Below are 26,603 nucleotides of genomic sequence, written 5' to 3'. Positions count from 1 at the left end.
ACGTGTCGGCGGTGATCCCTTCTTTTCATCAACACTTCAATATACCACAAACATGTCAGTAACACTTGTTCATGCGTGCGTACAAGCTTTTGAGCTGACTAAAAACCCATCCACCTATATACCGCCAGGCTGTGAGCCTTAGGTTTCTCTTTGTTCATGTGAACAATATATCAGAAAAATGCTACTTTCAGCCCACATCCTCTCTCCTATCTCTGCTTTCACCGCTCTCCACTACCTTCTCTTTATTCCTAACCTTACCCTGCCCTTAATCATTCCCTTTTCTTGTGCCTCAGCCACACACAGACACACACCCTCTTGAATCTCTTGCTCATCCTCCTGTATATTTTTTTTCCCACACACACACACACACGTCCCTTATCGCAGCTTTGTTTCTCTCCCCTCCCTCTCCTGTATCCTCCCACCCCCTCTGTGTTTCTCGATCTCTGTCTGTCTCCTCATTTTTCCCCTGACACCCTCCCACCCCTCTGCCTCTCTTTGCCTCTGTCTGACGTCATTGCAACCGCAGTGCACGATCCAGGGGCTCGCCTGACAGTCCACATCATTCTGTCAGAAGTGACGAAAACAGCCAGACAGATGAGCACAACAGCAGGTGGAGAAGGAGTTGGAGAGGGAGACGTGGCACAGACGGAGCGAGCCACACCCACACAACACAGTGGCATTTAAGGGTGGATGCGGTATTTTTAAGGCTATTTGGCCGGCGAGCTGTGGGCAAGGTCGGTCTAAGCTGCAGCATTTTTAATGATGTGACTCACAGTGGCATGGTGCAGCAAACTAGGCATGCAAGAGGCTTAGAAACAGCAGAGCATCACACTGATGTGTCAGAGGGCAGAGGCGGAAGGGAGGGAGACATAAACTTTTCATTGTATGTGTGAGCGTCACTGGCAAAAGAAGCAAGAACACAAGGAGCCTGAAGTAGAGATATGGGAACTGAAGGATGGACTCCTTTGTAGGTGAAATAGATAAAGACAGTGAAAGAAGGTGATTAGCATTTGAAAGGATCATTGAATCCTGCAGGAGGCTTTGCAATGTGTGATCTCATACACACACACACACACATGCACACAAAATCTCATTTTTTAAGAACAATAAATTAAAATGTAGTCTCACACTGTGCAAAATTTTCAGCTCAAGCATCAAAGCACCAGCTCCTGTCACGCATGAATCTTCTCAGAGATAGGAGAAGAGCGGATCATTTGGTTCCAATGCTCATTCAACTTGACTCCCACTAACTAATGTAAGATAACACAGGGCACTGCCCCCGAAGGCCAGTTGGTATTGCATGAGCACACATCTGCGAATATAGTCTAACATCTTATCACAGATGTGTGTGTGTTTGTGTGGGGTGTGTGTGTGTGTGTGTGTATGTGTGGAGATGTAGGATGGAGGCGTGCGTGGGCTGTAATAAGGAAAACACAGTATAATGTCTTTCATTCAGTGTTTAAGCTATAATGAGTGTGCCAGGAACTCTTACTGCACTAGAGACATCTTGTGGAGAAGAATGTAAAAAACATCATGTTATGTTGTAGCATAATTCACAAGAGAAACTGTTTTACAAGATGCTCAAATATCTAAAGATTCATTGTTGAATCCTTTTTTGTGGGTTAACCTATATTTTACAGTCAGATTTGTTTTTCCTGTTTGATTTAGCAATGTTATTTTGAGTAGTCTATAAAAAGTTAATAATATGTTATAGATCTAGGCTATATAGCCTGTGTTAACCTTAATAGAGCATAAACCTCTAAAAAAAAAAAAACCTTTTCTAGCACATAATGGCTCATAGGCCTAGAGCTTTTTCCTCTTATTGTCAGTTTATTAGAGGCAAACCTGTTTAAAAGCAAATACTAAACGGATAAACGCCTTATTCATACACAGACATCAACATAAACAAAAGCAGATCGGGTTTAGACCTCCACGATCATGTGCTGCTGATTGTATCTGACATGATAATATGCTGTTTTTTAATCGTGACTGCTGGTTGACGTCCGAGCTGCAGTGAATGAGGAAAGAAGAGAGGAAAAAAATGAATGAATGGAATGAAACACGTCGTATGCCTACGTCACCAGTCTTCTGCGGAAGGATACTTTCACCGAGAAGTGTAGTTCCGGGATGCGGAACTACTTCTCGGGGATTGCTAGGGAAAACGTTGAAGGGCGCAAGGATACAACGGAGGTGTGCGTTGCTAGCAGGTGCACAACGCAGGGAAATCACAAATACGGAATGAGTAATGGCATAGCATATGGCGTTTTACTGCTTCTAACGACCGAAGACTAGTCCGCCAGGAACCGTAACCGTGTGTTTTCACTGGGATAATGTCACGGTAAGTAGGTGAGTGAGGCCATTTAACAATATTGTATGTAACTGTAAGCTAAAAGCTAAAGGTAGCTTGTATTGCTAACAGCTGACAACTCAGTGATTACATTACTCTGATATATTAGACGGGTGTGTGTAAACATTATTGACATACTGCACGTTTTATATTGTAACATTTGTAGATAAATGCAGTCGACCACATTAAAAAAAAAAAAAATACGTGTCGTTCGTTTAACAGTCGTTTTACCCGACCTGACGTCAGCTGGGGTTTGACGAAACGTTAATTTGCTGAATTCAACATTGTGCTTTCTGCAGGATCACGATGAAATAACCGATTAGACACATGAATACCAAGTATGCAGAATACTTTCCTCACACCTAAAGTGAATCTTTTTTTGCTCCACCACTTGTGCGTCTAAAATGATCAACCGTGCACAACGTCAGCCTTAATGCACAACATCTGGTGCACTGGCTGTTGTAACAGTGACACATCCAAAGCGGATGAATTCTGCATTTTTTAATATTTGTGTATACACTATAATCTATCATCATGTTACACCCGAACATGCTGTATGTTCTCTAACCACCTACTAACCAAATCCAATTGAGTCACTTGTTGCTAGTTGTGATCCAATGTCTTGCGACTTGTTGTGAATTAAGTTTTAGAGCTATGGGCAGCTCAGTTTTAACCCAGAATGATCAAGGGATGTTAATACATATAAGCTCCTCCTCTGCCCTGTAGATTGGTGTGTTTAGACATGTATAAGTCCCTGGAAAGCAGAGGATTTGGGTGGATTGATTCTCCCATATCTTCTTATTTCCCTGTTCTTGGTGAAGTGATGTTCCTGTTCATCACTACAGCGACACATGACTAGCCTACATGTGTAACTCAAACTGTGAATGAATAGATGTGACGTGTGGCGGTGTGTGAATGAGACAGTCTGCCAAACAGAACAAGGCACTGTAATGATTCAGCCTAAGCAAACTTGGGGGAGGGGGGAAGGGGTAACTGTCTGACATACATGGCTGTGTGGGTGGGAGCGTTAAAGAGGGGAAACTGACTCATAGTTGTTGTGGTTACAGTGGGCACAGGGGGAGGTGTTGAGTAGGGCAAGTTGACAGGACAATAATAGAAATATGATAAGAACTTTCTCTACTTTATAGTTGGCAGGAACACACCTTTTTGTGTAGGGGAGGGTCTTGGGACAGAAGTGTGTTGTGTTGTGTTGTAATGCTCTCCCTTGAGGCTGTTTTGTGATTGTCATGTTGGGCTGTATAAATAAAATTTAACCTGAATTGAAAGCAGGATGTTAGTCTTTGCTATTCTTGCAGCAGGGTGTTGACCAGTGTGTGCAAACATGGGTGAGCACAGGCAGGCAGGCACACCTCAACAATAGCCAAGATCGTCTTGTGTTCAGAATAAAAGGGAAAGACTTCCTGTTCCAGGCCCAGCTTTTAAGTCTTCTGCTGTTACCAGATGAGATTTATTTTCTTCACTGTGTTTCTGGCAGTTTCTGACTGATTGAAACAAGTATCAGGGGTTATGTTTTAATGAGGCTTGTAACAGTAACTTACTGAAATGAATGATGTTTTCCAATGGGACAGCAGACTTTGAAGTCCACCACATTTTCTCTTCTTTAATCATCTGGTTGTATGTGGCCACTGTGGTAATGCTGTAAATGAGCAAGACTGATGTGTAGTTCACATAAAATCTCATAGACTTTGGTTGTGGACTGTTATTTATGTTTTGGAAATTCATTTTGATATTATGTTAATGGGTGGTCTTGACTAGAGCTGATACTGGGCTTTTAAGGTCAGTACCATTATTTGAATTTTGTAGTTTAAAGGCCATTATAATTGCTTCTATTCAAGGTTCTTTTTTATTTTTTAGTTAGTTTTTCAGTTTGCTTCTTTATTTCAGTTTAGTTTTAGTTAGTTCAACAAGTGAGTTTAGTTTTAGTTTAGTTTACATTTTTGAGGAATTGACTAGTTTTTATTTAGTCTTGGTCTAAGTTTTAGTTTTTCACGTATTAGGAGAAAGCCTGTGACCTCTGAAGATGAACTTCCCAATTTGTGTGATTTTTCCCTTCTAGTTGCATCCCATAAAAGTTTCCATCAGTCATCACGTTACTTTCACTCTTGTGAGTCGTACTCGAAGTTGTCCCATATTGAGCTGTGATGTTTTCTTCCTGCAACTTCAGCCATCTCTAAGAAAACTAAAACTAAGCAAATGTTATCTGCATTTCAGTTTTCTTTTTTTTTGCATTGCACATTGTATTTTTTTTTAATAGTTATTGTTTTTGGAAATATTTTCAGATTTCTCAATTATTTTTTCACTGCTAGTTTTAGTTTTAGTTAACTATGATAACTTTGGCTCTATTTCGTTTTAACACAGACATTTTTGACATGGTGTAACCATGAAATTATGCAATAGTAAGAAAATGTGTCATGTGTGACATAGCCTACCAAAATGGTTGATTTTTACAGTCACACCATACAAAATGTGAACCGGTAAATATGTCATAATGCTCTCAGAAGGATAACACAAGAAAACATTAATGCTCTCTAATCTATGTTCCTATATTTGCCAACATAGCCTACATTTAGGGCCTAACTGTGGTGGCTCAAAGCATTTGGTTGTCCTATAATTTTGATGTAATATAAAGTTGTTGATTGGTGATACTTTTAACTCCAAAACTAATATCAGCTGCAGTTATTTGATACTCAAAGCTTTAATGACTTGCTATCAAATTGTAAATATTCAAGTTGCTAAAAATGATATGATTTGCTATAATTATTTGCTGGAAGGATCAAAAATGCCCATGGTCACGATTTCACAGCGTTCATAATAACATCTTCAATTTGGACGAATGCTGGAAATCCAACAACAGCAGGTTTACAGTGGGCAAAATACGTTTTTAATCCCCTGCTGAAGTTTACTCCCCCACAAAGAAATGGACGGTCTATAGTTTTCATAAGTTAATTTTAACAAAGAGAGACAGAGTGTCAACAAAAAATCCAGAGTAATATCATCATATAAAGATTATAAATTAATTTACATTTGATGAAGGGAAATTAGAGCCAAAATAAGCTGGGGATCAAATACTTATTTTCCCCCACTGTAGTAGAGTATCGCATAAGACAAAGACAAAGCAGCACATCCTAATATTTAACAAACTAAGCAAATATTTGGGTTTTGTTTTGAAGAATGACTTTAAATCAATAGATTAATCAACTAATCATTTAACTCGCTGCATCCTTTGCAGTTACATAGTCAGTGCATGCAACAGTTTGTAGGGGGGGGGTTCTGTCATGTTGGTTTCCTTGGCAGGTGATTAAACTGTTTGTGTTCTTGTAAGGCAGCAGCTTCAAAATCCCAGTTCTCCCCTGAGCTCCACACAGAGCGAGTCTGAAAGTACTTGGCCATCCTCCAAACCTCAAATTGATTTCTCATCTCTCTTAAGTCCTAAATCCCTCTTCAGATGCCGCAAGTCTGCTGCTGGAATGAATCATTTTGGCAGTGTTTGCATGCTGGTGAGCCTCTTTTGGTTGTTTGGCTGTTGTGCGTGCGTGCGTGTGTGTGCACGCGGCCACGCGCGTGTGTGTTGTTGTGTGAGTGCTTGCATTTATGTGTCTTTATGTGTGGATTAGCAGCTTACATTCCAAATGCTGTCCCCTCTCACAGCTATACTCTACATTTTCTTCGACATATTGCCCCCTCATCTGTTTCACATGTGGTTTCACTGTAATGCTTAGGGGTTAGAGACTGATTGGGAGGAGCTGAGAGACGTTTTCCTGAATCTACTGAGATGTTACTGCTGCCGACTCATCAGTGTACAAGTCTTATTGTGATTTTATTGGCATACAAATTTCCTCCCCATACTCTTTATGGGTAGAATCTCTCCCTGTCTGTTTCTCTTCCTTTTTTCTATCACTATCTCTTTATCACCCTTTTTTCCCTTCTCAACACTAGATTTAGTTTGGCAGCAGCTTGCTTTGTTGTGGGTATTTTGGATGTGCTTTCTTTGGCTCTTGCTTCCACACTTCCAGTGTTTTATATGCAGCACATGTTGCTAATAGCAGTGCAACTCTGCAGTCATCCAAGAATATAGAGTAGCCTGAATGCCAATAGCCTGAGCAGAAATTGTTGCGACTGAACAAAGAAAAACAAACCACAATGAATCAGTTTGGGTGAACTGCTCTGTGGGTGTCATGCCAGCTGAATGTTTGCAGACAGAAGGAAAGGAGGAACGCGTTGGTGTTGCTAGACAGACACAAGATTTTGTTTTATTTGTGACAGAATTTTTAAAATTGCAGTCATATTCAAAAATTTACCAAGTGGTGGTGAGTTTCAAATCCCCAGAGAAAAAGTGAATACAGTCTTTGTTATGAGTTTCCAGACAGAAATGTCCAGAACTGTTGGTTAATTTTGCCCTAGGACTAAATAAAAATAGAGCATGAACAGACTGAAGCAAGATAATCAGCCTCTAGTAAATGCAGCAGTCATATGGCTAGAAGAGAGACAAGAATCTCTCACAAGAATCTTTCTCTCTCAACATCTCTCCTGTTGTTGTTTCATCCTTCGTGAAGTAGTGGGTATTGCTGCCTTTGTTCCAGGATTGTTTGATTTAAGTTTTGGACTCTGGTTAAGGTACTTGCGCTGTTTTCTTGAGACCAGCAATGGTAGGACACTGTCTGTATGGCAGGGTTAGAGAGTGTTACCTTGGCTTGTCTTACATTCTCTATACAGGTTTCCCATGTCCCATTTCCACCACCAACCTTTTTCTCTTTCTCCATTTGCACTGTCTCTACAGAGTGTGGACCATCTGTTGACCTTCCTTCTCCAGAGTGATTGCGGTCTCTGCACATACAAGCCATTCACTCCACCATCAACAAAATGTCAGGTATGGATTTGTGTAAATGAGCCTTTTCAACGTAAATGCTAAAAGCTCTCAGTCTAAAAGGGAGGGCTGTGTAAATTGGTTTCGGGTCAGCAGCACACCAACCTTGAACTGCAGAAAAACTGCCCCAATCATTAATATTTGATTTATTGCACTAGATTTAATCTCTTTGCCTTATATACAAATGCACTTTTAACTTTTAGCTTAGTTAATTTCAGAGTTTCCACATAGTATCTGTCATATTTGCTTTTCTAACACAAGTGTCTTTTGTAGGAACCTACACACCAGCCCCTGGTGGGCCATTCTCTGCTCTCACCCCAAGCATGTGGCCTCAGGACATTTTGGCAAAGTACCATCAAGTGAGTGCAAATCTTCATTAATAATTTCTTCTGTTTTGATGATGATACATAGAGATTGGAAAGAGATAAAGGATTTTGGAGCGAGGAATAAAGCTCATACAAATCACAGCACTTCTAAATAACAAAGCAACAGAAAATAAGATGACAAGTGACTCATCTACACAATATGATAATACGCTAATACAAAAAAAATGCCTCAGGAGTTTTGTCTTAATGTGATACTGATATCTGCTCTGTTGTCACCCAGCAGCATCTCTGTGCTATTAACTAACAAAAATGCATATTATTTGTTTGAATCTACAGAAAGACTCGTCAGAACAGCCTGAACTCCTATATGATGAGTTTGGCTTCAGAGTCGACCTTGAAGGTAGGCTACTAACACACACAGACACAACCTTTGTTTTCACGCCTTTTTGCCTGAATGATAAAATCCCTGAATCCCAGTCAAGAAGCACAGATCTTCATAGCTGGGTACAGTGGCTTCACAAATTAAGAGCATGTGATCTCAGAGTTAACTGAGTTGCTCTTTCAGTTTTTTGTTTTTCTCCGCTGGTCCGATTTTTTCCAGCAGCAGTACATTTTCTGCCTTCAGCTGATCAATGAAATATTTTATGAATACTTAATACATACACATTATAATTGAGAACAGTGCGTCTCCCATCAGAGAGTTTGAGTTTGGCCTACTGACTTACTTTCCTTGAGTTTACTTTTCTCTCTGTTTCAATCATGCTCAGTTACATACAGTTTTCCAGACTCACAGGTCACATTGCGTTTATCTATGTTACCATTATAATCACAGTGTTCCTACACAAGTATGGAAAAGCATGGGATTTGATTTTATACATTTCCAGGTCTGGAAAAGTATGGTCATGGAAACTATTGTATATTTATCTTAATACTTATCTGGGTTTGTTTTTATGTGAAGTTATTTGGGTTAATTATTTTGCTTGCCCTATTGGCTACAATCTCCTGGAAATTATTTGGTGACATAATGGCATACAAATTCAGAATAATGAAAATTATTAATTGCATAATTTATTTACACAATACACATCTAATTACTCAAATGTCACAAATTATTTTAAAAAAAAATTAACTGCGAACTCTGGAAATTAGGGTCTGGAAAAAGTATGGAATTTTGAAATTTCAAATGTGTAGGAAGTTGGAACCCTAAGGCAAACAGCTATGTATGTATATAGCAACATGTATTGCTCTTGTCATTTAGACGGTGAGGAGCCCAAGTCCTGGCTGGGCACTGAAGGCTCACCCCAGCGTGAAGACCCCCAGCAGCGACTGCGCTGGCAAGCCCACCTGGAGTTCACCCACAATCACACAGTGGGCGACCTGACATGGGAGCTCATCGACCCCGTCCTTTCGCGCTCTGAGCGTCTGCGTTCCCTGGTGCTGGGGGGCATACCTCACAGCATGAGGCCACAGGTAAATAGACTGGCACAGCAAGTGTGGACTATTTGTTGAACTGACTACAGGTGGTACACCTCTGGCTGAAGTGCCTTCCCTGTATTTGCATCCTTTATTGACACTAGCCGCAGTTCCCTTTGAGTGTTTACATCGTACAGTTATTAAGTACACAGAGGCAAGCTTTGGAGCTTTAAAGATGTTCTGTCTGCCAGCTTTGGATGCGTCTGTCCGGAGCCCTGCAGAAAAAGAGAACTTCTGAGATCTCCTACAGAGAAATCATCAAGAACAGCTCCAATGAGGAATCCACCACAGCTAAACAGGTAAAATCCCCTTGTGCATGTGCAAAAAACTCAATTCCATAGTGGTTATCATACCCAGCACTAAGGCACAGTGCTTCTGAAGCATATGACTAAATAGTATGGGAAACTACCTATGTGGAATGAGAGACTTGGTCTTCACTGGCTTGTTGATATTACACACTTTTGTAATTGATTACATGAATCCTGTTCAACCTCAAAACACGTGGATGAAGCAGCTATTAATCTGCTGCAGATCTGTGTAGGTATGCACATCATGTCCCAGTGCACCGTCACACCAAACGGTCAGCATTTGCCACGGTGCATTCACATGAAGAAAAAACAAGAACTACTGCGCCGTGAACTGCACAGCTGGGTTTAGTAAACAATCAAGTCTGACAGTCTGTTGTGGTGTCATTTCCATTTTAATCAGTGGTCTTTGTAATCATGATGTTATTTTTAACTTCTGTCTCTCAGATAGAGAAGGACCTGTTGCGGACCATGCCAACCAATGCATGTTTCTGTAGTTTGACGAGTGTTGGAGTGCCAAGGCTGAGACGGGTACTGAAAGGGCTAGCCTGGCTCTACCCAGACATTGGGTACTGTCAGGGTACTGGCATGGTAAGAAACACAACTGTCCACAGAACCTAATGTCCCAATTACAAAAACAACATTAAACCATCTCTGTCGTCCCTGCTGTCCTTTAACTGTCTCTTTCCCGTCCTTGGTTTCCGTAGGTCGTTTCCTGCCTGCTGCTCTTTCTTGAGGAGGAGGATGTTCTGTGGATGATGTGTGCCCTAATCGAAGACCTCCTTCCTCCGTCCTACTTCTCCTCCACTCTGCTCGGAGTCCAGACAGACCAGAGGGTTCTCCGACAGCTCATTGTTCAGTACCTGCCAGCCCTCGACCGCCTCCTGCAGGAGCATGACATAGGTATGGATGGGCATATTGAACGATGAGAATTATGAGATGGAACTGACTAATTGTTGTGTAGGTTTTTTTTGTGTAACAGCCTATTAGTATACAGAAAGTGTCATCCCTTTTATTTTGCACATCCAGAGCTGTCGCTGATCACACTCCATTGGTTCCTGACATCGTTTGCCAGTGTGGTGGACATCCGTCTGCTCCTGAGGATCTGGGATCTCCTCTTCTACCAGGGCTCATTGGTGCTTTTCCAGATCACACTGGGCATGCTCAAGATCAAGGTATTTCCTACTTCCCTGATACAGTTGAATTTGAATGTGCTAAAATGCTGTAGATTTATCTTTTTAATGAATTCTTTTTTATCGTTTCATTAATTTGTTCATCTTGCATGAAGGATGATGATGATACTGGTTTCTACACAGCACATTAGAAAAACTGCCTATTTATCCTTGTGAAATTTGCTCCCCAACCCCCAGGAGGAGGAGCTCGTAACATCAGAGAACTCTGCTTCCATTTTTAACACTCTGTCGGACCTGCCCAGTCAGCTGAGAGATGGGCCTGCAGTTCTTGGGGAAGCTATGAGACTAGCAGGGACGCTGTCCCAGGACACTCTGGAGGCCCACCGTCACAAACACCTAGCCTATATCTTAAATGAACAAGCCCAGCTCAACAATGGCAACAACACAGCACTCAACACAAATCTCAACAAGGTCAGTTCTAAACAAGCGGTGTGGTGGTACTTTTTATTAAAAGCAGTAATTAAACAAATGACTCCTTTTTTGTTTTGTGAGCAGGTGGTGAGGAGACAGTCCCTCCGCAGGAAGTCCACCCTGTCTTCCCTGCTGTTTGGGGAGGATGAGGCAGAGGCTCTCAAGTCTAAGAACATTAAGCAGACGGAGCTGGTGGCTGCCCTGCGAGAGGCCATAGCCCGCACTGCAGAGCACTTCCACTGTTTGGACCCACGTCACTCCAGCACGGTGAGTTGACACAGTGAAGAGTTTTCTAATGTCCTGTGGTAGACTGTGATTTAGCCAGAATAGGGTTAAGAGAGGCTTTCCTCCTGGTGGCAGCATGTCGGGCTAAGTGATTTACTCCTAAATTAACTAATGTGATACCATCCATTCATAGCTGTTACGATAGATGCCTATTTTTAATTCACATTTCCACCAATTCCTTCATCCTCTCCCCTCAGGACCTGACTCCTGACTACTCCATGGAGAGCCACCAGCGAGATCACGAGAACTTTCTCGTTGTGTCCCGCAACCGACGGAGACGGGCGAAGGCTCTGCTGGACTTTGAGCGACACGATGACGATGAGCTGGGCTTCAGAAAGAATGACATCATCACTGTGAGTCATCACTTACACGTAGATCCACGCAAACAAAACATGATGCAACACTTCATCTCCCAGTTCTTATCCTGCTGTGTTTTTATGTTTGTTTTTTTTTCTTCTTCAGATCATTTCACAGAAGGATGAACACTGTTGGGTAGGGGAACTTAATGGCCTCAGAGGTAAGCCAGCATCTCTTATGGATCCACACTGAATATTGCCACTTAATTTACTCCGTCATAGCTCATTTCACGGATTTTTCTGTGGGTCTTTGTAACAGGCTGGTTTCCGGCAAAGTTTGTGGAGATCCTAGATGAGAGGAGCAAAGAGGTAAGGACGTTTCTGTACTCGATTTGTCCAGCAGATGTTTGTTTACAGTCTCAGTCTATGTCATATTTAATAGTCGTCATCTTTGTTTCCACAGTACTCGTTAGCAGGTGATGACTCTGTGACGGAGGCAGTGACGGACCTGGCCAGGGGCACACTGTGTCCAGCCCTCAAGGCCATATTTCAGCATGGGCTCAAGAAGCCATCTATACTGGGAGGACCCTGTCACCCTTGGTTATTCATAGAAGAGGTAGGAGAGTTTCTTTTCTTTTGTAATTCCACATGGAACTACATTGCCCACTGCTGTTATATAAATTTCGTCTTCATCATTCTCTCTTTTTTTTCCTGGTTTTCTCTCAGGCAGCCAGCAGAGAGGTAGAGAGGGACTTCAATTCTGTCTACTCGAGGCTGGTGTTATGTAAAACCTACAGGTAGAACACGGACACTCACATTTCAGACAGCTCTGAAAAACTGTAATCTGTTAAAGCAAAAACATGTTTAAAAAAAAAAAAAGAAATACAACATGTTGTAAAGAGTAGAGCATCCAGTATTTTCAAAGTGTGACCAGGGAGGGATACACTTGACTTTCATTTGCAATAGTGAGCAAATCAAATGTCATTTGCTCCGCCCTGACCCTGTATGCACAGTGTGATGAATCATGTCTGGATAGGAGAAACACACTTTCAGCAGTCCAACATTATTAAGTAACAACATGTTGTGTTGTTGCATTAACCAGGTTGGACGAAGATGGGAAAGTGTTGACGCCAGAAGAGCTGCTCTACAGAGTGAGTAACCATATTCACGCACAAAAAACTGCAAGTTGGTGGTATTTAGCTGAATGTTTGATATTTGTATTTCTTTTTATTTGTTTTATCAACATTAAAAACTTGTCCCAGTATGTTTGTTCAAAGCTGTGTGGGCCCAGTGAGGTGCAGCCATGTCTCTACACAGGCTGAAAAAAAGATTTAGGCCGGTAGGAAGTACATGAGAGCCCTCTGTTGTCTCTTCCAGGCAGTGCAGTCTGTCAACATGAGCCACGACTCGGCACACGCGCAGATGGATGTCAAGTTCAGGTCTCTTGTCTGCGTCGGTCTCAAGTGAGTTTTTTTTTTTCCAAGCTTAAGTGTGCAAATCCACAAATGATGAGTAACATGCACTCACGCGTGGTTCTTAACCTGTCTGTTCCTCCAGTGAGCAGGTGCTGCACTTATGGCTGGAGGTGTTGTGCTCCAGCATGGCTGCTGTAGAGAAATGGTATCATCCATGGTCATTCCTTCGCAGTCCTGGATGGGTCCAGATCAAGTGTGAGCTCAGGTAAAAAAACAAAAAAACATTACACATGAAATTACTATAAAACTGCAGTCTGTCTTGAAACTTGCTGTTTTAGGTTTTGTTATCAAGGTTAAAGAGGATAAACTTTTTTACTGTATTCCAGGCTATGGCTGTCAATGTGAAATGTATTATATGTAAATCTTAATATCTAAAAATAACTGTAGGAGCAAGACACACGATCTTACCAATGAATCAAATACAGTAAGTCTGTTGTTTCTGTTTTCTCAGGGTTCTATCGAAGTTTGCCTTCAGTCTCTCCCAAGATTGTGAGCTGCCTGACAAGAAAGAGGTGAGCCGAGCTGGTGCCCCAGTATCTGCCTTTAGAGCAGTAGTAAGCACATCTCACTTTTCAAGGACAACTTATTATTAGTCAGGGGGGAAAAACCGGATGACTTTATGCTGTTTCAGAAATCCGCTATTCTCAAAGCAGACGTTATGGATGTGCTGGTTCAGCATCACCTCTTTAGTTGGGATCTCTAGGTAACATGTCATATATGCGATTGTAGATGCTATAGTGTAGTCATTCATAGGTCTAGTCCCTGTCCTTTTCACCATTCATTAGATCATGTCGTTTCAGTGAATAGTGCCTGTCCTTTTTGTGTCTTTGTGGAGCCATTCAACAAAGTGATAGATTTGCTGGTGTCAGTAGTCGTCAAAAGGCAAAAAAACATAAGAGTACTACCCTCTGTGTGTTGAGTATTGAGATCACCTCTGGGAAGACCCCAGTCAGTGATGTCAGCGGGTTTTCTTTCATTAGCTGTCAAATAGAAAATGCTTCCCTCTAAAACTGCTGATCGGTGTTTTGTTAGAGATCCAATATAATTGAGTTGCCCTCTGTGGTGTCATGTTTGTCTTTAAACACTTTCTGCATCTCTCATTTCCAGGAGAAGGAGCAGAGGCCGTTGAAAGAGGGAGTGCAGGACATGTTGGTGAAACATCACCTCTTCAGCTGGGACATTGACGGCTAGACCCCCCGTCCTGTGCGTCTTGTGTATATTATGTCATTTCACTTGTTACCCACAGACTGTCCATCATACATTAGACACCATTGTCTGCTAAAGTAAGTGACTACTTCACAGACTCTTATCTGTCACATCATCTCCTCAGCGTTAAACAATGGTGACACCCTAATAATGATGACTGAGCAACTCTCCACCACAAAGGTCGACTTGTTTGTAAGAGCTGGAGCGCGTGTGCATTACGGTGCATACTTTATTTTTATTCAGAACCACTATAGGAGGTTTCACTTTATGTTTAAAACTATATGTTATACAAGTTTAACACTCCTAGTACAGAATAGTCTGTACACACTGGACTGGAACACTTAAGTATTTCTTAAGTGCTGACTACACTGGCTGTTCAGCTTGTTATAGCTGACTGTGTGTTTTTGTGCAGGAGTGAGGCATGTCGTGGATTCTCTTTCACTGGTTGTGTCCATGTTAAATACAGCCTCAGGTGATCACAAACACTGAGCATTTTAACACGGTCCTAAATTCCACATTACCCTGTAAACTCCCCCAAAATTAAGACCAAACAGAACATTCTTAAACACTGAGTTGTAAAGTTAAGAGATGATTTTTGAGAGGAATGCTGCTTACCTTGTCATGAATTCCCCCCAAATTATTAATGAAATATTTATGTTGCACCCGCCAAGTAAAGCCTTTTCATACAAGACTATGGGTGTGTGCTACCTTAATAGTAGTGTGTAGTCTGCACTTATGACACTATGACATAGTGTAAATGAAGCAGATTATTACTTTGTGTTACAGTAAATGTTACATAAAAATAAATAATAAATATATATATATATATAATTTGTAATGTTTTGTGTATTAAGTAAACACATCTGTTGTTTGTGACTGTCTGTACCCTTGCAAGCTAAAGCAGCTCAACACTGAGGGCTTAATTACCACTCTTCTCAATTTCCGATGCCAACTTGTAATTGCACATGCATGAGTTAACAGGGATTTCTGTTACTAATTTAAACTGTGGACCATGATTGATAGTGCTAGATTGTAAGTAGGGAGTTGATGGGGTTCATATGTTAAAACATATACTGTATATTATATATTGATTATATTGTGATAATCAACAATCTAAAATTTAACTTTTCATGGTTTTTGATTTTGGGTATTTACTGTATACAGTAACAGTTGTGTTCTATTGGTTAGCCATGCCAAGCTAATTAGCTCTTCTAGATGAAACTGTCATGTAATTTCAGTGAAGTCTTTTTTCATTCTTCTCTGCACATGGGAAAGTTAGTTTCACTTCAATTTCTGGTTTTAAATGATTGTAGCATCTGTAGCCGGTGTCAATCACAATGTAGTGACCACCTCTTGAGATACAGAAAACCCAGCTGTGTCCAGCTATGTAAATGAGTTGCGGTATATTTAAGAAAAAGAACATAACCACACCGACAGATTACATAATATTGAAATAAAAAATTGAGGCACACAGAGAGAAAGAAGCACTGTTGAAAAGTTCAGTAAAGCCTTTTTATTAATGGTCAGTTTTTAACGGCAAAGTGGTTGTTGTTTTTTTTTTTGTCTTTGTTTTTTTTCTTAAATGTCACAACATGTTAACAGCAACAGGCCTAACGACAAGTTACAAGTAGCACTGCAAGTACTGCATGTCTTTTTAAAATCATGAGCAACTGTTGGAGTGACGGGATCATGTGCTGTTTCTGTTTGTACTAACACTACTGGTATAAGGTGTGTAGATAGAGGACTAACAGTGGAAGCATGAAGGATACTACTGAACCTTAAAGCGCAGATGAGAGTAAATGGAAAGATCCAAGACCATCCAAAAAGTCAACTTTCTGCATGTATGCCAAATAAATAACTGACAATTATAAAATGTAACAGCTTATATTTTCCATAGATCTAGAATTTGAAATCACTATGTGGCCTCTGCTACATTCATTTGTGATTTGCATACATTTTGTACAATGGCATCTTTCCAATCATAGCACAACTAAGAGCTAATTTACATATGCAGTATAAATAGTACATCAACTGTTTTTCATTGCAAATAAACACAGGGAATGCGTGGGGGAGTTCACTTATAGCTGCTCATATTGGTGCTGGACCCTTACTTTGGGTTTTGCCTCCCTCCCCATCACTGACACTCAGTCGGAGGACTGGACTGTAGGTTTCATAGACGCACGTTAAAGATGGATGAAATTAAATATATCATCATCATCCTGAGTGAGGCTAACCTCAGAAACCGCACTACTTTCCACTACCCAAACCATTCAAAAACAGCAAAGGCAGCTGACATTAAAATGTATTCAGGGTGTATGCCTTTCAGTTTTGGGACATACCCCTTTATGTTCCCTTTTTAAAAATAAAAACAATAGGACCTGGTGTAAAAAGGCAAGTAGTAATAAGACTGAGGAGAGTGTCTTTCTCCAAACATCAGTTTTTCTTTGTGGCTTGTGGAATGAAGACACTTGGTGGAGTGATCGCGGGGAGGGAGATTTGCAAGGGACGAGTTCAGCAGCCGCCTATCCCCGATGAGGAGGGAGCTGCCGTGGAGTTGGTGCTGCTGTTCTGGCCTTTTCCTTTGTGCCTCTGGCCACCCCTTCTCCTCCCACCCCCTCCGGACTTTGGCTACAAGGAGAGATGACAAAAGCATTTGATAAGGCCACACATTTTTAAGTCACAACTTAATGTAGTATCATAAGTCAGTGTGTTTTTGAAAAAGAGGGAGAACTCCACAATCTTGCTTTGTGCTACAAACACTACACTACATTCAGGTTCGCCATTCATGTTTTGCTTCATTTCGAATGCCCCCATTTTACCTTGTTCTCTTTGTTGCCCTCCTTTATCTGAGGGTCCTCATCTCCCTCTCCCTTTGGAAGCCAGCCACGCAAGCAAAGGAGAGGGGGAGAGTGTAAAGGAGCAATGTTGCAACACAATAAATGAGAGTTTGGGGGTGAAATATAACAAAATGAAGCAGGATGTAATGGGTGGTGGAAAAGATAATGCACAGAAAAAAGGGAGGAAGGAGGACACAGGAGTGTTAGGACAAGTGACACAGTAAGAGAAGAAAATGCATCTAGAAACACCAGAATAAACAGCACCTTGTATATATTTTTAGAATATTAATAGTCTTATATTATTCATTGCTTTCATTGACTTGTGACTCACTGGTTGTGTCGTGCTTGATCCTCCCGACTGTGCTATTGTTGCTACATCGTCAGCGGCCGCCGTGGTGCCGTCCTCTTTTCGGAGCGGTGCCTTTTTTGTAGACTGCATTTTGATTTGTGGAGGTTTGGAATTTGATGGCAAATTATTGGTGGACTGCAGCAGCTGAAAAGAATTGAAGTCAATAAATGAGCCTCAATTCACAAGGGAGTAGATTAAGTAATTATGTGAGGCATATTGTGCATTTTCTGTTAACGAGTTAAGCATGTGTCAGCTACTTATATTCTCGATCGATAATAATTTTCTTTCCTATTATTCTGTTCTGATGTGGGAATTGGTTGTCAGCAGATTCCCTTTGATAGAGAAATTAAGTAACTCCATCCAATTAGAGCTTTAGTGCTGATTATACAAAATCTTTGAATATACTGTGGCACATTGTAAACTTTCCTAATTGTATTGAGGGCTTTGCTACCTTAGTGATGGTCCCCACAGCCTTGGTACGTCCCTCTCTGAACACCAGCCTCTGGTCACAGTGCAGGTACTCTGGGGTCTTGATGAATCGGAAGTGGACTGAAGCCTTGTCCCCTGTCCGTAAGCAGTCCCTGTTCATGGACAAGATGGTGGCCGTCTGCCTTATGCTGCCACAGTGGACTGAGTGGCGATAAGAAACACGGAAAGACAACAGGGAAAACAAGGTTATGAGAATTGAGAGGGAACCGATGAGTCATCAACAACATGTGCCTTTGAGTGTCGTTACTACTCACCCATAGCCTGGTATCTTGGGGATATCGTAGTGGGATGATGAAGCACCAGGATCTCGGCCTCAAACTCCCAAGTAGCCTGTGGGCTCAACCTTGGGGACACCATCACCATGCCTTTCCTTATGGACGAACGCTTGATCTGTACGAGGAGTAGACATAAATGTTACTATTCCACAGTGCTGAAAAATCATCACAACTTCTCTATTCAAGTCCGTGGTGCTTGGACTGTATCGGATGATGTTCATCACCATGCTGGTAACACTGAACCTGCCAAACACCACTACATGATTTTAGTGGTAGTAGTTTATACAGCTGGTACATATATACATGTGTAGTGACTGAAAAGTGCCTGTGGTAATTAAAAATCAAAAAACAATATTACAGAAGATAAATAAACAAACAAGAAAAGTTCCACAAGTTTCATAAATAATACAGTATTATATTATGTTAAAGTTTTATAGTTAATTACTACTTTATGTTTGAACTTCCTTTATATTTGGAAATACAAATTCATTCATTTTCACTCAATGAGCAGCCGGCTTAACATGATAAACCTGACCATTCCTACCTTTTTAAGAGCAAACGAGGCAGTCTGGCCACCTCTAACCTCCTTCACAGGCATTCTCTTCCGGTGGATCGATTTGACGGCAATAGGGATGAAACTGCCCAGGGGGTCCGGCCCCAGTAGCATGGTGTCATTCAGACGTATGAGTCCACGTAAAGTAGTTCCTGACACTACTGTTCCCACTCCCTGAGATATAAACAGAACATGGCATTTGGTAGATGAAGAGAAAAGTAAAATGTATTTGGCGTTGAGTGTTTGTCGGTGGTCAACGCACCGGTACAGAGTAGGTGTCGTCTATCTGAAACTCTGCAGGCTGGTCGTCGCGGTAGGATGTCCTGGAGGAGAGCAGGTTGAGGAACATCTTGAGCAGGTCCATGTTCTCTCCAGTTACATTGGATATCTGAAAGATGGGACACATCCTGGAGACACACACACATACACAAGAAGATTACAAAGGTGTGTTTAATTCCTCTTCTGAATCAGGCTGGAGCAGACTTTTGATATGTACTATAATAGACTCTTTATTATGCTAAGAGGATTGCTACCAAACATGATCTTGATGTCTTTTTATAACGACAATCAAGAAAGAACAAGATCCTTACGATAAATAACATATCTACTAATCACGCATATAAACATCAACTATATTACCATAAATGATCAATACTGTACAGATGTAGCACCATTTATACCTCTCTGAACTGAAGTTTGAAGCGGTGACTATAACATCATCCTTGTTCTGTACCAGGACAGGGATCTTCCTACAGCCAGGGGACTTCAGTAACCTCTGGAGCAGCTTCAATGTCTCTGTTAGCAGGGAATTAAAAACACAAAAATTATAGCCCGATAAAGAGTGCAACACATTAGGCTTTTAATTACAAACACAAGAGGTGACGCCGGGGAACTGACCTTGTAGGATGTTGGCCGGACACATGTCTATCTTCGTTACAACTACAAAGACGGGCACATTCAGAGCTAAGGCCAGGCCCAGGTGCTCTTTGGTCATCCCTACAATACCTGCATTACTGCCCACCTGGAGAGGGAAGGGGGGTGGAATTTAATTTCTATACTTTAATGACAACAGACTAGACATAGGAAAAACAGATATAAAGTACAATCAGACATTTTAAAATAGAAATGTCCCCTTTCTGACCATGAGCATGCAGAAGTCAGGCAGGTGTCCAGTCATCCCAAACACAGTTGTCTTGAGGTATTTCTCGTGGCCGGCCAGGTCGATGAAGGTGATGACCTTGGAGGACTTCTCACAGATTTTGGTCCAGTCCAGGCTTCCTCCATGACTATCTGGTTTGTTCACCACCTGGGGACAGAGAGGGGTCGCCATTACATTCACAGCATTCGTACGGTCTCCTCCTCTATGTGGTGCTCCAAAAGGTCAATTCAATGTCTTGAACTGTATTTGTGCACTTATACATTAAGCACTTTTTCGTTTAACAATTCTTAACCAGTTTATAGGGAAAGCTGTGTTTACTTTATAGAACTACAATTTAAAAAAAAAAAACCTGAGAAAGAGAACCTAAGTTCCAATTCATAAGGGTGTCAGCCTGCTCCTTACTTTACTTTACATCATATTGACTGTGGTTTCTATGCGCTTTCTATGATGATAATGTGGTTTTAGAGCTGCAGTTCTGTTAGGGTCAAGCCAACAGCTAGACCTCTCTGCTCTCACCTGTCCCTCCTGGTCAAAGCCCAGGATGTCGTTGCCCACACTGCTGGTCCTGCCACTCTCCATCTCGTGCTTGTGCCTGAAGAGCTTCTGGCGGGCAAAGCCCCTGCCATTGTCCAGCTCCCCATGAGTTAACACTCCCAATAGAGTACTCTTACCAGCATCCACATTACCCACCACTGCAACCCTGAGGGATACAGGAGCACCAACATATCACTTAAACTGTATCAGGAAAGTCAAATCATACCTGATGAAATTGTAGTAAAAAAAAAGATTGTCAATCCATTCAGAAATGTGGTCAGTGTCAATAAACCCCAAGCTGGGCGGTGCGTGGTGCAGTGGTTAAGGCGGCCGCCCCATGTAGAGGCTACAGTCCTCAACGCAGGCGTCCCCGGTTCGAATCCCACGTCGGGCAGACCTTTCCTGCATGTCATTCCCCCTCTCTCTGCCTCCCCCTTTCCTGTCTATCTCACTATGCACTATCAAATAAAGGCAAAAACGCCAAAAAATATACTTAAAAAAAATAATAAACCCCAAGCTAACCTTTACTATTTATAGTGTGATTTTTTAAATCTGATAAACAAGGACCAAGAGGGAAGACAAAATAGTTTCACTGCTGGAAAACAACTGGAAATGCCTGAGAAGAACAGCTGACCTGGTAAATGAACGGGAACTATCTCCGTTGCTGTGGGCATATCGCGTGGAATCTACTACTCGACCAAAAACCATGAACCTTTTATATTCTCATCTCTGAGTGAGCACTCACCTGACCTCCAGGAAGTCCAGCTCACCCACACGCCTGCGAATCAGATAGTCACGAACCAGTCCAGCGGTCTCGTTGCGCTCTCGTAGTGGGATAAGATCAGCGTCCACCTGCTCGCACATGGAGTGAACCGTGGCCACTGAGGCCTCCATGTCTTTCTCATCCAAACCCCAGTCACCCCCATCTACACCAGAGGAAAACAAGAGGTAAGAGCATCGATTAATTCATCTGTTATTAATTAAGTGAAAAGTTAGTTTCATATACACTATTGTAACTTTATCATTTTAGAAAAAAAAAACAGTTTGTATGTGTCTCTCACCGGAGCCCATCCCAACCACATAGATGGTCTCGCCACATCCCTCTTCCATCCTGTCCCGTAGCTGGCGCAGTAATGAGTCATATTGCTCTCCATTTGGGCTAACGAGGGCCAGCTATTGGGGTCCAAGAAAAGGAGAGGCGGAAGAAACAGAAAGTTATTACTTCCAGTTATTACTTTACTTGGGTAATTGAATACTATATTTTATCCATGGAGTTCAAAAGTTGGGGGGCAAATGTATCAGGTGTGGTTCCTTGTGACTGAACTTTAGAGTATGAATCACATTTTCCCTTCTGCACAAAGTAGACCTAGAGGGAATGGTGAGTTCAAAAGCTGTTCTCCACACACAGCTGTCTCTCTTCCCATGAAACTCCTCAAGGTTACGTGTCAGCACAAAACCATTATGTCTGCTTATATGGATCTAAAAAGCTTGTTACTGGAAACAGTAGCCTAAATGAAGCACAACGGTATATTATGGTGGGTTTTGAAGGAATTAACCAAAAATGTAAATGTGTGGTTTATGTTTTGTTGTAGATAATAGATTGTGGCCAAAATGTATGCATCTATGGTGTTACAATAGCATATGCATTATCATTATTTAGTATCATTACGCTAGCACACAGTGTAATGTCTGATGGATAATATCTACTGATGTAAATCAAAGTTTGTTGACAAAGTAATTACTATCTGATGACACTGACAGAAGGCAAAGGTGAACCAGGAACTTCCTCCCTGATGCAACACCGTGTAAGCTGAGTGTATGGGACATGTAATACCTGTGTAGTCTGCAATTTGACCTGTTGTCCACACCAACCTGATGGCTGTCACTCTTGTACACAAACCCATGTCAGAGTTACAGCTACCTTTATTAAACCAAGTAGTTTGACAGAGGTGTACTGTATAGGCTGTTGTTGTATTTCCTCATAGTTGTTGAGCGGGGAAAACCCCACTATGTTGTTTTGCTGAATTTCACGAGCCTGTGTTTCTGTCTCTGGTTGACTCACCATCACCGTCAACTCAGTGTTTTGGTTTGTTTGACAACAGAGCTGTTCGTGCAGCTTTAGTTGTTGAGTTTGCACAGTAACAGCATGAAAAGAGTTGGTTAGCCTGAGTGAGACATGCTGTGGTAACATATGGTGCAGTGTGCTCTCTCACTGATAAAGGCGACTAATGTAAACCTAAGGTTGGGCTAGCCAGCGTTAGCCGCAACTAGCTCTTTACTTATCGTCAGCAAAAGCAATAACCCCGAGTCCACACAACCCGTCGTGCATTATAATTTGCTACAATAATACTCAATAGTTACAGTGTGGAGCAGCATGCAGTGGCTGGTAATTACACGGTTATACACAAATAACACATCATTTTTTTCATTCATTCATTCATCCAGTCCCAAGAGCAGAGCAGCTAGCTACCATTAGCTTGTACCTACACGCAGGGCCTAGCTTTACCTTGTTAGTAAAGTCAACCCCGCGGTCCTCGGGCTCGCCGTTGAGCATGTCCGCCTCATCGAAGCACTCGTCCCCGGTGTCGTCCCCGCATCCTCCCCGCTCCGGAGCGAAGATACTCGCCGGGACTAAGGCGTCAGCCAGCGGTACGGAGCCCGGGCTCACACCTGGCTCAGGCGCCGCTGCTATTGATGCCATTTCTATGCCAGCCTTTCAGTGATAAATTTCCAAGCTGTCCTAATTATTGTGATGACGGTTGGCAACCAAACACACACACTCGGTCGGTAGTCAGTGCACCGCGAGCTCCGCACACGCTCGTTGAGCAGACAGCATTTAGCTATGCCTCATACATGTAAGTTAGAGTCAAGTAGTATAAATGAGCTAACATACATACAATAACATGCTCCTTATTTATGTGCAGTCAGTTTGCATTTAAGCCATTTGAAAATAAATTACCAACACCACCTCATTCATACTTATGAGGAAGGTGCGTGTGTGCACGCCTATTTCATTTCTATTCACCAATGGTGACTCAGACTCTGTGGATATATTAACAGCGGACCAGTGGCAGTGAGGGGGTCGTTCATATGATTACAGTGTGGGCCCGTCCCTCACAGGGCCAGCAGGCCTGCCTGTGTTTGTGTAGAGATGTAATCACAGTGTACGTTCAGATGGCGCAATACTAATAAAAACAATGTAATCTCCTTCCAGTGCTATTCACCAGTTTTCCTATAGCCATTTAAATTACCTTTTTCTTTTTTCTTGTTCATGTAACAAATGTTGGTCTCACAAAAATAATAGTCATTTTAGAACTAAGCAACCAGATTATGAGTTATTGCTGTATATTGTGTTTGTTTGTTTTTGTGTGTTTGTGGTTTTTTTGTTGTTGTAGAAAACTGAAAAGTTGTTTTGGTAGCTATGACTGCTTTGGTATAATCTCATTGTGGAAGTGTGGATTGAGATTTGTAATAGTCAAGATTATGGCTAAAATGTGCATTTGTTGAGTGTCAGTAGATGTAAATAGACTAGACTCATGGTCGCCTACAATAGAAGCATATTATTTAGTATACACCAAAAGGTACATAGTGTAATGTCATAGGAATATCTACTTAAGGAAATCAAAATCTATTGATAAAGTTAGCACAGAGCATATCAGACAGGATGAATCTATCTGATCGGACTGACAGGAGCCAAAGGTGGACGAGGAACTGTCTCCCTGATGCAACCCTGTGCAAGCTGCTGTGTATGTGACATGTAACACCACTGTAATGCGCATTTTGACCCTTCCATACTAAGACCTGATTGCTGTCACCATTTTGCACAAACTCACTCAAAACTCATACTCATCTGTTAGAGATACAGCTGTAAACACGAGTTAATGACAGTTGAAGATAAATTGATGATTAACAACTTTAACAAGTAATGACTTATTACAATCAGTAACCAGGGTTTCAGTTAACTTGTGTCAATTCATTATTAGTCTATGCAGCCTTTAATTTTTAAATGTCAGCATGTTGTGTTGCAGTTCTTGAGATTGACCACTGGAGGGCAGTGGAAATTGATTATTTCAATAACACTCAGCTCAACTATCTACTCCACCCAGTATCAAAGCCTGTAATTCCAGTAAAAGCTCTTCAGTTGTGTTCAATTGTGTAAAAAAAAATCAGTAGCTATGAAGATAGTTTTAATTCTGGTTTATTATTGACAAGCAAGGTGTCAAAGATTCCACATGAATACAGATTAGTAAGTGTGATAATGATAACCACAATTATTTTTATCTGTTCAAATTATGTGTATTATTTCCACATAAAGATGTATTGCGGTGCTACTGTGTGTGTGTGTGTGTGTGTGTGTGTGTGTGTGCTGTTCCAATTTTTATGTGAAAGGTCTCTGCATCTGCTGACTGTCTTGAGACTGGGTCTTAGGGCACAGGAAAACATATCACATCTTTGTTACTCATTGAATTTCTGTTGCAAGAACTAGACAGTTGCAAGCCATCCTGATATATCTCTCCACAAACATTTAAGTGGAAGTGTGTGATAATGAATGCACACTAGAGGTCAATATAGATTGATCTTTGGCTTGGACACTGTCAATTCCTTGGATCGCGCAGACATGCCAGCTGTTTGAGCTAGACACAGACACTGTGTTTGTGAGCCAACATTCAGAACAGCTGAAGTACAGGAAATCGCACAAATGTGCTCTTGAAAATTGGATTAGCTATATGCTTGTTTGTCAGTGAGTATAATGTAAAAGCAGATGTGTTGTTAGTAATTAGGGATTGGGTTAATCAGCAGATATAATGTGAAACACTGAGCCTCCTCACAGATTTTCATTATGCTGAAAAGCAACACATAACCAAATAGGACATACGCTTTCACTGTGTGGGCTTGTATTTCTGTCTTGTTTCAATTTAAGTTTTAAATCGCTGTGGAAAACATTTCTGCATTAGCTTGTTTTCATTAAGGATTGTTGTAAGGTTTATTTTAGGTGTTAGGTGTTAGGTCTGCATAAAGTTTGGGATTTACATTTGCATTTACATTTACTCATTTAGCAGGTGCTTTAATCCAAGGCAATTTCCAATCGGGCAGTAGGAGACCATGGTGTAAGTACTAAATCTTACACCTATCCAATAAGTGCAAGGAGATTAGGTAAAGAAGCACACTAAAAGTGCATAGTAAGTGCTGGTTAGGCATGTTAGGGTCTTAGAGGTCTTAGAGACAAGGTTCTCCAAGCAGAGGTGAGTCTTCAAGAAATTCTAGGGATACCTCGATAGAAATCACTAGCTTACTTGACCTGGGGGAACCACAGATGAGTCTGGAATGCAAATTGCCTGTGTGCTGTGTTGAATTTGATTCAACTGGCTCTAGTAACGTGATCAGACTGTGTCCGTCAACAGTAACATATGGAAGGATATAGGGTTGCAGTGAATAAACCTGTCATTACAGTGATTACACCAATGAATACATTTGAGAGTACAGTGTCACAAAAACCACAGGCACTAGTCTACAGTCATAGTAATGGTAAGACGAGACAAAAAAGCTGGCAAGTGCATGTGAGGGTAGGCATCAAGAGAATGTAACAGGCCTGGATACTTGACCTCAACATGGAGGGGATCCAGTGGCTCTGTCACTGTACCAACATAAGATTGTTCTGATCAATCCTGACGAGGTGGTCTCTTAACAGTGCCCCACGGTGCGAGGTGACCTCCGACCTCTAGGGGGCGTCCAAACTCCCACCTGGCTTCTTTTTTTTCTTCTTAAAAAAATAAAATAAAAATAAGATAAAATAAAATCACTAAATTGAGCGAAATTGTGATGAAAGTTATTTTATTTGTAAATTTATTTGTAATAGAACACATCGCTTTTCACCTTTTTTTTTTTACAGTCTATGCTTTTCACGAGCACGAGGTCAGGTCAGGTCAGAGACCACGTCACATGGTAACCATGGAAATTTAGCGGCAAAGGACCATGGATGTATGCAAAGGACCTTTTAAAAACATTGTGGGGGAAAAAAAAGTTGGAGCAAATTACGCTGGATAACGTACAGCCTGCCGGAATACAAGCAGAAGAAGAAAGTTGGAGCAATGTAGCAGCAAAAAGAAAATACGTCAAAGGAAAACGACTCAGAAGTACTATTCTCTGGGCTTTATTTATTTTTGCTAGCATTAGCAGACGCTAACGTAGCCAGAGACGGTTTACG

General features: G+C 41.5%; 2 protein-coding genes across 5 annotated transcripts; one reads left to right on the top strand and one right to left on the bottom strand.

Moving 5' to 3' along the window:
• The first annotated feature begins 2,132 nt into the window (after positions 1–2,132).
• sgsm3 (small G protein signaling modulator 3) lies at positions 2,133–15,824 on the top strand. 3 transcript variants are annotated; one of them, XM_085784507.1, is made up of 22 exons: positions 2,163–2,338; positions 7,146–7,235; positions 7,506–7,591; positions 7,895–7,958; positions 8,817–9,028; positions 9,223–9,330; positions 9,784–9,927; positions 10,044–10,239; positions 10,366–10,511; positions 10,707–10,940; positions 11,025–11,207; positions 11,423–11,578; positions 11,688–11,742; positions 11,841–11,890; positions 11,985–12,137; positions 12,248–12,318; positions 12,624–12,672; positions 12,899–12,984; positions 13,079–13,201; positions 13,448–13,508; positions 13,628–13,699; positions 14,104–14,319. In XM_085784507.1, exons 2-21 carry the CDS (start codon positions 7,229–7,231, stop codon positions 13,697–13,699), a joined length of 2,256 nt encoding a protein of 751 aa, XP_085640633.1. In that variant the 5' UTR covers positions 2,163–2,338; positions 7,146–7,228; the 3' UTR covers positions 14,104–14,319. The 3 variants fall into 3 exon arrangements, with proteins under 3 accessions (XP_085640632.1, XP_085640633.1, XP_085640631.1); XM_085784506.1 differs by lacking the exon at positions 13,628–13,699 and having other exon boundaries at positions 2,133–2,346; positions 14,104–14,836; XM_085784505.1 differs by lacking the exon at positions 13,628–13,699 and having other exon boundaries at positions 14,104–15,824.
• A 243-nt stretch (positions 15,825–16,067) lies between these two features.
• On the bottom strand, positions 16,068–23,398 carry gtpbp1 (GTP binding protein 1). 2 transcript variants are annotated; one of them, XM_085784508.1, is made up of 14 exons: positions 22,905–23,345; positions 21,460–21,571; positions 21,144–21,324; positions 20,381–20,564; positions 19,847–20,011; positions 19,603–19,726; positions 19,386–19,500; positions 18,968–19,112; positions 18,697–18,879; positions 18,132–18,267; positions 17,840–18,018; positions 17,371–17,532; positions 17,022–17,072; positions 16,068–16,830 (listed from the first exon to the last, which is right to left on the bottom strand). In XM_085784508.1, the coding sequence occupies exons 1-14, from the start codon at positions 23,097–23,099 to the stop codon at positions 16,714–16,716; spliced, it is 2,049 nt and encodes a 682-aa protein (XP_085640634.1). In that variant the 5' UTR covers positions 23,100–23,345; the 3' UTR covers positions 16,068–16,713. The 2 variants fall into 2 exon arrangements, with proteins under 2 accessions (XP_085640634.1, XP_085640636.1); XM_085784510.1 differs by lacking the exon at positions 17,022–17,072 and having other exon boundaries at positions 22,905–23,398.
• Between the last annotated feature and the right edge of the window lie 3,205 nt (positions 23,399–26,603).

Source organism: Trachurus japonicus, chromosome 8 (genome assembly GCF_045865225.1).
Source record: "Trachurus japonicus isolate A0001 chromosome 8, Traja_1.0".
Classification (NCBI taxonomy): domain Eukaryota; kingdom Metazoa; phylum Chordata; class Actinopteri; order Carangiformes; family Carangidae; genus Trachurus; species Trachurus japonicus.
Note: the sequence above shows the minus strand (reverse complement) of the source record. Positions and strands in the feature narration are given on the sequence as shown.

Excerpts from the sequence above, each read along its gene's own strand:
- gtpbp1 (XM_085784508.1), bottom strand. The coding sequence starts at position 23,099 with ATGGCATCAATAGCAGCGGCGCCTGAGCCAGGTGTGAGCCCGGGCTCC. Across the intron at positions 21,572-22,904 it reads GGGTTGACTTTACTAACAAG|CTGGCCCTCGTTAGCCCAAA; the intron begins GTAAAGCTAGGC and ends GGACCCCAATAG. Across the intron at positions 18,268-18,696 it reads CCTCGTTTGCTCTTAAAAAG|ATCAAGCGTTCGTCCATAAG; the intron begins GTAGGAATGGTC and ends CTCCTCGTACAG.
- sgsm3 (XM_085784505.1), top strand. Across the intron at positions 9,029-9,222 it reads CTCACAGCATGAGGCCACAG|CTTTGGATGCGTCTGTCCGG; the intron begins GTAAATAGACTG and ends TCTGTCTGCCAG. Across the intron at positions 10,941-11,024 it reads TCAACACAAATCTCAACAAG|GTGGTGAGGAGACAGTCCCT; the intron begins GTCAGTTCTAAA and ends TTTTGTGAGCAG.